The sequence below is a fragment of the Paralichthys olivaceus genome, chromosome 7 (genome assembly GCF_024713975.1).
Source record: "Paralichthys olivaceus isolate ysfri-2021 chromosome 7, ASM2471397v2, whole genome shotgun sequence".
In the NCBI taxonomy this organism is placed as follows: domain Eukaryota; kingdom Metazoa; phylum Chordata; class Actinopteri; order Pleuronectiformes; family Paralichthyidae; genus Paralichthys; species Paralichthys olivaceus.
Genome location: NC_091099.1, coordinates 22,506,262 through 22,519,493, shown reverse-complemented (window position 1 = coordinate 22,519,493; position 13,232 = coordinate 22,506,262). Strand labels below are relative to the sequence as shown.

The 13,232-nt window shown below is 40.5% G+C and overlaps 1 protein-coding gene and 1 long non-coding RNA gene across 4 annotated transcripts in view; one reads left to right on the top strand and one right to left on the bottom strand.

Moving 5' to 3' along the window:
• Positions 1-13,232, top strand: part of lsp1a (lymphocyte specific protein 1 a) — a 39,835-nt gene that overhangs the window by 17,961 nt on the left and 8,642 nt on the right. For 2 of the 3 annotated variants that reach the window (XM_069527948.1, XM_069527947.1), the window contains exons 6-10: positions 57-194; positions 2,703-2,746; positions 5,339-5,420; positions 10,806-10,943; positions 12,638-12,733. In XM_069527948.1, coding sequence (XP_069384049.1) covers positions 57-194; positions 2,703-2,746; positions 5,339-5,420; positions 10,806-10,943; positions 12,638-12,733 — 498 coding nt within the window. The remainder of the gene's footprint in view (positions 1-56; positions 195-2,702; positions 2,747-5,338; positions 5,421-10,805; positions 10,944-12,637; positions 12,734-13,232) is intronic. The other variant, XM_069527949.1, reaches the window with a different exon arrangement.
• On the bottom strand, positions 6,209-10,799 carry LOC138410790 (uncharacterized). Its single transcript, XR_011243384.1, has 2 exons — positions 8,277-10,799; positions 6,209-7,351 (listed from the first exon to the last, which is right to left on the bottom strand). It is a non-coding gene; the product is annotated as an uncharacterized lncRNA (long non-coding RNA).

Genomic DNA, 13,232 nt, shown 5'->3' with positions numbered 1-13,232 from the left:
TCAACAGGCTTATGTAGAAAATATGGAGCTGAACAGTGTTTGTGCCCTGCCTCCAGGAGGAGCGTAGACGGATGAAGGAAGACATCGAGAGGAGGAGGATGGAGGCAGCAGAGAGGATGAAGAGCCTGAGCACGTCCAGCGTGGACGGGGACGAGATGTTCAGTCCCTTCAGTCCAAAAGCTCCCACACACAAGGTAAACAACACCAAGTGCTTCAACATAAATATTTTCCAGACTTTTATTTTACGACAGCGTTCATATTCACCTTCGATGAGCCACTGTGTTCTGACTGAGTCTGAGCAAGGCAAAAAAGTTCCTGTTATATTTATGTGGTTGGAAACAAAGTGTTGAACATGCAATTCATTTATTTATTTAAAGTGTAATGCTTATCTACAATCCCACATTCTTCAACCAAAATATGGTGGTACTTATTGCGGAACTAGACTGTGGGAACAAGAGAGTATGTTATGCAAACACAGATGTGGTTCACACATGTTGTTCTCTTTGAGCTCTAATTTTCTCCTCAGGGAGATTTAGTGGCCACGACGTGGCAGCGAAGATGATGAATAGCATAACAGAAGTGGTTGCTCGCAGTGTGAACACTAAGAGACAGAATGAAAACTATTGAGGTTAGAAAGAGACGCTAAGGAAGAAGTTTAAACATGAATTCAGTTGCAGCTGCTCTGGTCGAGCTGCAGCTGATAACTTCACCATGTGGATGGGAAGGCAGCAGCAGTCACTTTCGAAAAGAAGGAAAGAGAGAAAGAACGGTTTTATTGTATTTTTTGTGGGGGTGGATTGTCCTTCAATCTTGGTGATCCATTAAGTTACTTCAACCAAATAATATGTTCAAACATCCAATGACAAATACTTGTGTTATCTTCACAGCCGATGGCTTCAGCCTCAGCTTGTAAGTCCCATGAGTGTGTGTGTGTCTGTGATTGTGTTTGATAAGACAGTTTGACATAAATGCACCAAAAAGAGCATGTTGTGTTGTGGTTGTTGTCATATAATTCACTGATGGTTAAAATGTGTATTTGTGAAAAGACTCCACTGTACACAACGATGTCATGTTCCTGTTGTTTTCTCCAAACTGATTTCTTCTACAAAGCCCTTGAAGCATTTTATTTATCTGGTGGTGCTCAAACGATTTAGGAGTGAAATATGTTTCAGTACTTCAGGGGCTGTGTATGTGGATATCAGTGGTGTTGATGAAAATGTGTGTGTGCATGACACTGCATGTGTGTTCTGCACCTCTGCACCTTCTCTTGGCAGTTTTGCTTTTTTTCTATCTGAACTGAACATTTACAGACTGTGCTATTCAGGAGTTAAAGTGTTATGCCACAGTGGCCTCAAAAAAACATGTTTTTGGATTGGACATGATACCTCAAGTCTGTCTTGAAGAAAAATGAACTAGCCTGAACTAAACTAACTAAAATTAAAGCTAGCCTAAACTAGCCTAACTACATTTTTTGCACTGGGTGGGATACAACCACATCATGATAATTCTAGTACCATATGAAACAGAAATTTACAACCAAAACTCTTCCTTCAGATTCAAACTATGCAAACCAGTGCAACGTAACACAAAACGTTAAGTACCAACATAGAGTAACAACATAGAGACGCAGTGATGATGGTACAATTAACAGGGTCAAAGGCACCATTACAATGTTTGATTATTCATAGCACAGGGGTTTGGTGTGTGTGTGTGTGTGTGTGATGATCCTGGCTTTGATGTTTGACCCCTAAGGTCATAGAAAACACTGATCCTTAACATCCGTCCTCTGCTGACCACAGAGAAAATGAAAAGCAGTGAAATGCAGCGTCTAGACCATGTGATAATCACAGGCTGCTATAAAGAGCGGCTCAACCTAAAGAAGTTAAATATCCTTAGCACTGGAGGGTCCTACACAGCTTCAGGCCAGATTGTGATCGGAAAGATGCAGGGGTCAGGTCACCATGGACATATCATGGGTTCAGGCAGTAATGAAGAGAAATATTCACATCCTTTACTTCAGTGTAATCACACTTAATTCCACTTAAGTTAAAAAAGAGAAAATAATAGATAACTTTACCTCAAGTATTTATTCATCTATTCTTCAGCAGCATTTTACTGCTGGAGCTAGTTTTAAATATTTTTCTGAAAAAATCTTATTTTTAAGTCTAAGTCCAGTAGCTACCGCCCTGTGGAGGTCAGCAGATAAATGTGAGGGCTCGTCAGATGATAAACGGAGGAGGAAAGAAGAATAGACAATGTTATAATGCAAAACATGACAGCCATGCATGTACTTTCATCAAATTGTTTCTATGAAATAATAATGATAATTTTACTGAAGTAATTTCATGAAAGTGTAACATTCAGTCAACATTAAGCCTGACATCACACAAGGAAATTCATTATGATTATAAAAATACACAATACAGATCACTGTCTTGTTTTTCATATGGGTCATAGGGGCTAGAAAGCACATTCCCATCATCCTTTGCTCGTGCCATCAGAGAAGCTGCTCTGATGATTAGTATGGTTTGATTAAGGCCAGCAGTCCTGGCACTGTTTGTATTGGACGGCTCTGAGGTGGTCTGTGGACGACGAAGAGCCGAGCTGCTGTAGACACACTTCAGAACCAAGACAGCGGCAAAGAGAAATCTATTCTCAGAAAAATAACCAACTTCTTAACTCAACTTCTTCTGCTTTTTCAGATCACAGAGAGAACAGAGTCCCTGAACCGCTCACTGAAGAAAAGGTGACTACCCTGATCGAGTTTACATGTATCAGTAATCATTTCCAAACTGTTCCATCAAACTGAAATATTCTGGATGTTTTGTGCCTCAGTTTAGAAACATTTTCCTCAAAAATCAGGTCACTATATTTTGTATCTTTGGAAACTTGTCAACTATTTGAAATAAAAAGTGGTTCACACCTGACAGCAAGAGGGTTCCTGCTGTTTTGTCTCTGTGGGCATGATGAGCTGGCGACCTGTCCAGGGTGAAGCCAGCTTGTCTCCCAATCTCAGCTGGGAATGGCTCCAGCTCCCCCACAACCCTTAAAGGATGAGCCATATAGATATCAGATGCATAGATCTGTTCCAAAATGTCCTCCTGGACCAGGAGTTCAAAACTTCCTTCGGCAGAGAAAGTGAAATTTAAGTGTTCGTGCAGAGCAGCTGGTGTGCTGGTTAACCATCCTCTGTACGAAGATAAACACTGATGAAGAGGGTCAGAGGTGACCTCTCCACCTCTCTCATTGCATCACCTTTCTCTGCCATGATTTATGTGTCGGCTAAACTCCGTCCAGATGCAGGAAGCTGTATTTTCTCTGCTGGTGGGTGAAGTATGGCGGCTCCAGGCAGTCTGCAGCAGCTAGTTATCAGCCCTGAGCAGCTCGCGGCAGGAGTGAAACCTCCGTGTGGATACTTTTATCTTAAAAAGTCTGTACCAGGAACAGGGGGAATTTTCAGAAGGGGCATGATGAACCTTTGACTCCAGCAGTGTTAGTGCTTCTGAGCAATGAGCTGAATGATACAAGTTTCTTGGGGCAGTAAGAGCTGCAGACATTGCAGATTGATGGCAGCAGAAACAACCACTTCCAATGCCATCCACTATTGATATGTGACTATTAGGTTCATTGAAGCAGTTGGTGGCTCTGCTTTTAAACCACTGCAGAATAACCCTTGAAACATGGGACCCCCTCATAGTTTTAAACCAGGAAAATGAAAGAATTTAAAATAGGAAAACCATGAATGTAAGAATGTGATAAGAAGCTTGGTGACAGGGAACATTTGTTAATTTGAGGAACAATCTCATCTCATTGATCCACACGTTTTCCTCTGCTGCCATTCTTCTGCTCTCCTGCAGCAAAACCTTGAGTGATATTTGAGTTCAGAAGCTATTCCACCTCCCTTCTGTCATGTCTCTCTCTCTTTTTTAGCTCTGTTTTTGGTCCACCAAAACCCATTTTCCCAGATTGATCAGAAGCTTTGGTGTCATTGCCTGACCCACAAAAAGTTAATTTCTGGCTACTGACCCAAACATTCTGTATTCTATATTTATTTTTCAAAATTCTTGCTAGTGGACAGATTGATTGATTGATGTACAGAAACGTCCCCTCTCATTGCTGTTGGTAAAACTCAAACCTGAGTCACACCTTTCGGTCGTGAAGATGCAGCTCATAAAAACTATTGGAAATGTGTCAATGCAAGCATGTTGGATCAGCAACAGTGCCTCAGACGTGTTGAAGCAAATGAGTCAGTTGATGAATGAGGTTCCTCCCCCAATATGGAGAAATGACCTCATCCAGCGACACAACTGCTATCTGGAGCTGTGAAATAAAAAAAGAAACGTGAGGGAGGAGGGTTTGTTGTTTATGGAAGGTGACTGTGGAGGTTGAGTTTGGACAATATATAAACGAATGAAACCCTCCTGAATCTGCAGAGAATAAGACAAAACCATCTCAGACAAACCTTCATTATTCACCAACAAACCCAGATTTGAGTCAGCATCAGGACTCCACATGTGCTGGTCTTAAAACTTTTGTGGTTGTGATTGAAGCTTAAATGTATCAAGGAGGCAGAGAGCAACGAATGGAAGCACTGGCTTCCTTTTCTTTCATCACAACATTGTTGTTTTGGAGATGCCTGAAACATAAAGGACAACTGGAATGCCAAAGACCTAAGTCTGAGAGCCACAGAAAGTGATAACAGACCCTGTTTAGTAGAAAGGAAGTTAACTGAGCTTGCAGATCTCTATGTAGTTGGCTCAGCCATTGGAACTACTGCAACAAATCCGCTGTGTGGGTGCACCAGCAGACTGTAAATACATCCGTGAAAAGTTTATCATCCCTGTCAGTCTCTTAACCAGCCCTCTCCATGCACCTGTTCTTCACATGAGCATATTGCATGCATTTTAAGGGTCTGATCACATTTCACCAGACATCTGTGAGAGCAAGGATTATAGGGAATCTATGTGATTCTTTATCATTACATTGTGCAATCATTCAATCAACAATTTACTCATATTGATACATTTAAAACATTTCTATTTCTACTTATAAAGATTATTTTTCTTTTTAATTCTCCAGGGGTTTAGAAAGTTTCCAAAGATATCAAATATCTCAGGCTGTATTAAGGGGAAGTGTTATATTACCAATATGTTGTTATTTGATGGAATATATCTTCTCTCAGTTTGGAGAGGAGTTTTGCCACTTCAGAATCATTTAATTTGAGGGGGGGTGAGGTTTTCTGAGGGTAAGAAAATCAACAGTAGATGATGACAATCATGACTTATCTGATTTCAGATCTGCGTTTAACCGGTTGCATTTGTTGTTTTGTTTGAATCAGTAACAGCTTTAAGAAGACGCAGCCTCTCATGCTGATGTCCAAGATTGACGACAAGCTAGAGCAGTATGCCCACGCTGTGGAGGTCAGATCACACACACACACAAACACACACACACACACACACACACACACACACACACACAAGATGATGATGATGATCATGGCCATGGACACAGTTTACTTTTTTTTGTCATTCCACTGCTCAGGACTGAAACAAAAGGGAACATTTCCCACAAGACCTTCCATTTACCAGATACCAATCTTTTGACAGTAAAAACTAGACAACAGTTGGACTTTGAAACCCATAGCTCTCCTTAGACTTGACCAAATGTCCCAAATGTCCAAAAATGTCATCACCCCAGCCTCCACAAAGAAAGACACACAGGAGTGCTCACTAACACAGAAGGGCCATTGATGGAGCTGATGAGTATTTTCATCACACCCCCTCCTCCCCACTGCAGGTTGGTTTCTCATCATTCATCAGAAAACAGCCTGACTCATCCAGTGGAGCGGACAGGAACTCAGGACGAGTTCAGGCTTATTGTTGCACCTGATTCACACCTGTTACACATGACATTGTTTTTACCTGAAGTCACACTCAGCACCTCAGAAGGAGGTGTGTATGATGCTGATAGTGTCCCCTAGAGGCTGCACTTAAAATTGCAGGCACGTGAACATGAACGCTTCGCCCCATGCAATGCATTGGCACCTATATTATTAGAATATTATTAGTTTTCCATTTTCATATCTCCATTGACTGCCATGTTAATTTTTTTTTTAAAGATGAAAAACAGAAAAAAAATTCCCCTGGTCTCATTTCTTAACTCTCACCAATAAAAAAACACACATATGTGTACGTCGGCCAAAGTCTTGGGATTCTCACAATGTGTTTATTTGTCAGATAGGACTTACAGATTTTGAGTTAGAAGCATTTGTTTGAGGGGTGGTCTGGAGCTTCTTCATTTCTCTAAAAAGAGGGGGATACGGGTGTTCCTAATCTAATCAGTGAGTATCCATAGCATCCCCATACACACACAGAGGAAGAAACTCCTCTTTGTATTTACTGATGTAAATTTTTCATCATGCTCTGCTTTAGTCCAGTGGTTAAAGCACCTGCATTGTGTGAGAGCCTATATTTTGAAAATAAGCCCCCCCCCCATAGTACCAGGATGTTACCAGGAAGTTTGTAAAGAGCCTATATTTTGAAAATATACAACATGGTTTCTCTCTGTCTCTCTGAAATTGGTCAAGTCTCTCTGTCACGGACCAGGATCATGCATGACATTAAAATCAAGCAGCTTTTGGAAATGTCTTTCGCTCTCACCGTCTCTCTCTCTCTCTCTCTCTCTCAGGGTCTATCTCCTTCCTCTTAAACTGCTACAGTTTTCTCTCTCTCTCTGTCACCAAACTGGATCATGTTATCAAAATGCAGCTTTTCTAAATGCTGAAAATGTGCCTCTCTGCGTGGAGCGGCAGCAGCGATCGCTCACAAGGCACCCATTCAAAATGTCTCAGCAGAAGAGATTTTCTAGTAATAATAATACAATTCATTTATACAGTGCTTTTCGAAGAGACACTTAACAAACATAAAAATAGAACACACAACATACAGCACACATTAAAAGCAGTTCTGAAACCCTCATGGTTGATGCACTTATTGTAAGTTGCTTTGGATACAAGCATCAGCTAGATAAAATTAATGTAATGTAATGAAACGGTGAGTTGTGATTTGTGATTTGAACATTGTAAGATTGGTGCAGTCTCTGATGTGTTTGGGGAGAGAGTTCAAGAGGGAGGGGCAGCTATGGAGAAGGCTCTGTCCCACCAGGTCTGGTGCTTGGTCCTTAGTGGATGAGACAGGAGGTTAGTATCAGTGGAGTGGAGCTGACAGGATGATGTGTGGTGGTGGAGCAGGTCGGTGAGGTAGGAGGGGGCCTGGTTATGGAGGGCTTTATGAGTGAGGAGAAGGACTTTTTATTGGTTACGTTGTGGGATGGGGAGCAAGTGGAGATTCTGGAGAACAGGGGTGATGTGATCAGGGGAGCAAACAAACTTTTAATTCACACCTCAAACATATTGGTTGTTAAAAATAAATGAAATCTATGCAGAAGAACACAGTATTATGCTCTTAACTTTTGTTCCAATCTTGATCTCTGGGTAAAATCAAGTTTTTAAGCACAGTATTATATTTCACCCCAAAAGAGAAATTCTGCAAATCCTATTTAAACTGAGACATTTTTTCAATGAGTTTACTGTGGAATCCAATGCCTGGGGAGAAATTCCTCTAATGATCTCTGAATTTGGTCTGAGATAGTCTCTGCATCATCCTGGATGCATTTTCAGTAGTAGGTATGTACGTAACACTTCTCACCCTGGCATGTTTAGTGCTGATAAAAATGACAGAGGTGAAGGAAAATACAGAGCAAAACTGCATGGTAGCAATTGATGCTAGTGATTAGTTCAACTCAAAAAAATGTCCTGGCCATGAGAAGCAATGCTTAAAAATATTGAGTAAGCTATGTGTAGGTCAGAGTGGAAGGAAAGAGCCAAAAATAAATAAATAAATAATCAAATTGTATTTGTAGAGCCCATATCTAAAGATCACAAATTGTCTCATCCTCTGTCCTTGACCCTCAACAAGAGTGAATAAAAACTACCAAAAAACATATTAAAGTAGAAACCTCAGAGGGGGGCCACATTTGAGGGCTTGTCTTTAAGAGACTTTATATTTTTTATTTATATTTAAAATTTATGTGATATAAGAAAAAGCTCTAGCGTCATTCTCGTTTTCTTTTCTGGAATGATTTGGTTTCATGGTTCAATTTGTTCTGTTTTTAAGCTTCTGTTCTGTTTTATCTTAAAAACCTTGAGCTGCATTTCATGCTGTGAAAAGGACCATATGCATTACATGTATTATCATTATTGTTACTATTCACACCAGTTAGATTAACATCACTACTCTTCCTGGCCTGCTGTGATCACCAACTGGTTCCCTCTGCCTCCCTCTTCTCTCTGGCATACTGTATATGAATGCATGTGCTTTGTTACATTGCACCGCGCTGCACAAGAATCCTCTGTGACAGTCCTGACTCACTGCAGAAAAGCACAGGAGTCAATCAATTCAATGCATTTGTATAGCAACATATAACAACATACATTATGTTTAAGCACTTTGGGGGGGAGGGGGGGAAATTACATCACCATGCCATTGATCCTCCATGCCATTGATCCTTTCATGCCCTTGACCATTCATGCCTTTGATACATGATACTTTACCTTTGACATTGTATGGTCATTAGGCTCATTAGCAGAGGCACAAAACAAGAGAAGCAGATTGTTTCTTCATTCTGATCCACACATATTCAGAAAGGAACAAAACCCAGCAACATGCCCTTCCTGACCCTTGGTGTCATTGTAGGCACCGCAGTGACTAAAACTGTGAAGAGTCTGTTTGACCATTTCCTCCCACCTGGAGAGAAAAATGTAGCAGCACCCATGCTAACCACTGAACTGCCTGAATGGGAAACTAATGTTGAAGAGGCAGAGGCCAGTCCATTGGCTACTTCAGAGTCAGAGCCTGCAGCTGTGTCCCAAGTTGCTACGGCTTTCAATAACGCTGCACGCGCTATGAATAAGGCTGTAGCAGAACTGAAAAGGACCTGCCCCGCCTCTATTTTTTCCTGTGATACAGCGCCAATGGAAGAGACCAGTGCTACAGCTGTGTGCAAAGTTTCTGAAGCTGCAGATGCTCTGTATAACTCAGCAGTAGAACTGCACCAGGCCGGTGCTGATGCTATGCTTGACACTGCAGTGGCTGCCCTCAACGCTACAGCTCTAGAGGATGACTCCAGTGCTTCAGCTGTGCTCAATGTGGCTGTTGATTTGTACAGTGCTGCAGATGCTTTGCTCAAAGTCACAGCATTCGATTGGACCAGTGATACAGCTTTGTGCACCTTTGCTGCAACTTGGTACAATGCTTTACTTGCTATATACAAAGCTGCAGCAGCACTGCATGAGGCCAGTCGTGCTAAAACTCTGTTTGGTGTAGAACAACCTCTCTTATATGTAATAGAAAGAGCGGATGTGAACAGTGCTGCAGCTTTGTCACCCGTTGCCACAACTGTTTGACGGAGCAGGTGATAGCTTTGGGGTCGATGAGACCAGTCCAGCACAATCCCGGGAGGATGGAAACTGTCAAATTATAAATAAATAAAATTGAACAATATCTGCTTAGTACCTGTTTTCTTGTATATACCAGTATGCCATTGATCCTCTAGTTTATTTCTAGAGTCTAACAGATTATTTGTTTGTGCTGAAGATGGCATAAGAGGAGAGGTCGTAGGGTCAATAACAGAGGGTTCATCCTTTGGGGAGTAGAAAAGGAATCACATTTTTTACCTTTAGAGCAACAGTTTAGAAAAATGGATAGAATAGATGCAGTAGATTTAAAGTATGGACAGTCAGTGAGACAAAATGATCGATACAAAGATTGGTGTATCTCAAAAATGGAACTTAACTGTCCACAACCTGTGTTGTCTGCACAATCAGAAGTTACTCACTTTGAGATGAACCGTGGGACCCCTCATTGTTTTAAACCTGCCGGAGGCAGAAATAGCCCTTTTTTTGTGCTGGAATCAGCACCTGGGCGATGACTTCACAGCTCTGTTTCGTTTCGGCATGTGTCAGGACACATATATGAAGGGAATAACACAATGTTCCGAACTTTGTTTTGTCATGCTTCCGTTGCCTGTTTTTACTCTTCACCTCAGGCAGTTCCCAGGCTGATCAACAGCACAGTTATGACCTCAGGTTCATTTCAGACAAAAAAAAAACTGGTATGACATGAAGTGCAGTAAAAGCAGACATATCCTGCATGAATCAGTGTTATTTATTTAAGCACTGTTCAAACCCTGTGTGTATGGAGGTCCACGAGTGTCAATATTATTGTTAAATCATTTAATCAAACAGAAGTATCATTTTTTCTACGGTGTATTTCACACTAATTCTTTTTTGGGTTTTTTTCAACTTCATAGTGGTAGTGACAAAATTAAATCTGTAGTTTATGTTTATTGCATTACACTGCAATGATGTATTCAAACTGATAGATGTTGCAGATGATGCACAATCTAACCTGAAAGTAAAATTGTAATTTTACATTTTTTATTATTTTGGCTCATTAGCCTTATTTTCAAGGAGTTTTATTGCCACAAACTTTAAATTTAGAACATGCATAAGAAAGAGCTTTATAATAAAGTCAAAGTGGAAAACAAACAATTTTTGAAATAAAACCAGGAAACTGATCTTAATTAAATAGAATTTATTCTGTGTTGTTTCATACAAACAGTTGTTTCTGGGACACCACATTAGAACTGTGCTTCCTGAACAGAAAAAAAACACATGCAAAAATTGTTTAAATATTCGGATTTCATTCATTTACACAGCACTAATCAAGGTGTATGGTTTTTAGAACTCACAGGAGGCACGAGCAGTGAAGGCATCGCTGACTGACCTGCCCAGCTCACCTGAGGTCGTCTCCTCCAAGAAGAACCTGTTTGAGGCCGGAGAGGCCTGGAGCCAGAGTCCCACCAAGGGAGCAACTTGCAAGGTCAGAAAACCTACAGGGACATGGCTACTTCCTGCTCTCACACAAAATCTTGTGACCTAAATGATAAACCTGGTGCCCCAGTGAGTGAAAGATCCAAATCTGTCATGCTTCAGTGACTCCTAGTGGTGTGAAAAATGCATGCCATCGCACCCAGACAACATGATGAACTGTTGAAAGGTTACTGGAAAATAAATCATAAACTGGCAAAATGTCAATAGGATTTTCCAAAACAGATTATACCATCAAAATAATTTCAAATCTGACAACACACACAGACATCTGACTAAATGTCCATACCTCCTGGGAAAATGTATTAATTTAAGGCCTTTTCAGACTTGAATAATAACATTCAGTGTTATATATGTTAAAAATTGATGAAGAGCCTGTTGCTGTGATACATTTATGAGACACAATTTACCACAAAATGAAAACCACAAAAATGGCTTTAATCAGGCACAAGCATAAAGAATACTTCAGGCAACGTCACAGTGACACCAGTTGCGTATAACAATTAAAACCAAACTCTAACTGACGCTCACATAGAGATATAAACAAGGAGAATGATCAGAGGTACATGCTGTTGTGACTGTCACTGAACACATTTTCACCAGGATGGGCTCATTTCCCTTCAGAAAAAAAAACTTGTGCCATCAGATATAAAAGTTCTTCACATTTTATGAAATATCTAATTTAGTAAACTTTGAATTCCCTGTCAGGTGTTTCAAATGCATAGTATGTAGTGCTCTGCCACTGGAGGTCGAGCGTTAGGTTCTATCAGTGTTCAGTGCTCTCAAGGGTTCTTTTCACCTGAAGCTGAATTGTCCTTAGACGTTTCCTCCTCTCCAAAATATTGACCTGCTGAATAATTCCAATAAAAATATTGAATGATGCAGTTTCAGGTTAAAAATCAGTTTCTGTTCACAGGACATCTCTGCGGAGCTGGTTTCTCTGACAACTTAAGTTTCAAGAACGATCTAAAAAGTGCCAAGTTAATTTTTTTTTTTAAATGGATTAAAAATGAAACATTTTACAATTCTTGGAAACATTTAGAATCATGTAGGTACAGGACTGAACAACACATCACAGGTCTAGTTTTCAGACATTTTACAGTGGAAAAGTTACAAAGTCTTTCTTCAATCAGCTGTAACAGCTGCAACATAGACGTGAACGCAGTCAACCAGTCTCTGCACAGACAAACCAGTCAGCCTGTGGGGATCGTGTTTGTCAGTTCGGCCGACCTCTGAGCTGCAGCGTCACATGTCTACTTGAAATCCTGGCAGCAGATGTGAGACTCTTATGTGTTAAATATAAATCTGTTTCTATATGACTTCGTTGAGGTAAACAAACAGCAGAGGTGTTAGTGGGGTTAATCAGCTCTGAGCTCAATGTTTTAAGTTGGTTTACAGAGCACTGTGAAAATTTAGGTTAAACAGTTTGAGCTAATTTAACAGTTAAACGTTTCTAGTGACATCAACTTTGTTTTGTTTCTATGAACTAGTTTGTACTAAATCCTTTAGTCTATGTGCGATAATAACAATACAGTTCCTATTGAAGTATCTGGTAGAGTCAACTGAATTTTTGAAAGTTATTTATGAAACTAAATATGTTCAGTTAAATAAAAAGATAAAATGTGTTTTCACCAAAGCATTTACAGGATGAACAAAGCATCTCATTCTTTCTTTTTTCTGCATCAGGACACTGATGGTCTGAAGGTGGGCGTGGCCAACCTGATCACCCAGTGGGTCAAAGGCCCCTCTGATGGCAGCAGACAGTCTTCCAGCAGAGCGTCAGTAAGTCCCACAGCACGGACATGTTTCATCCTATGACATGTCGCTCACTTTCCTCCTTCCCAGTTTATTGGCCCTGTGATAGTGACCTGTCCAGGGTGCAGCCGGCCCTTTAGCTCCACTGAGCTGACCCGAGGAGCTGAGTTTAGAAACTGAGCTGACTGTGATGTGATGTGTGTGATGCTTTGTGGGTTTGTGCTGTGAGGTTTCCCTCTTGTGGAGAAACAAGACACATCCGCTGTTGAAACAGCTTCTTTTTTTTTTGCCGTAACCTTTTTCTTAATGTCTTTTTTAAAAACAAATATCTTAATCTTGACTTCCCTTCTATTAGCAGCAAATATCTGTGTTTCAAATTAGTCTAAAGAATGTCTAGGAATGATTGGGAATGTATTTAGGTCAGAAAATGAACTCTAACAAGTTTGAATTTACATTGTATATGTATTTGGCATGAGGATCTACGACGAAAGTTTAAAGGAAGGTTGTGCTACATGGTTTCTTTTAT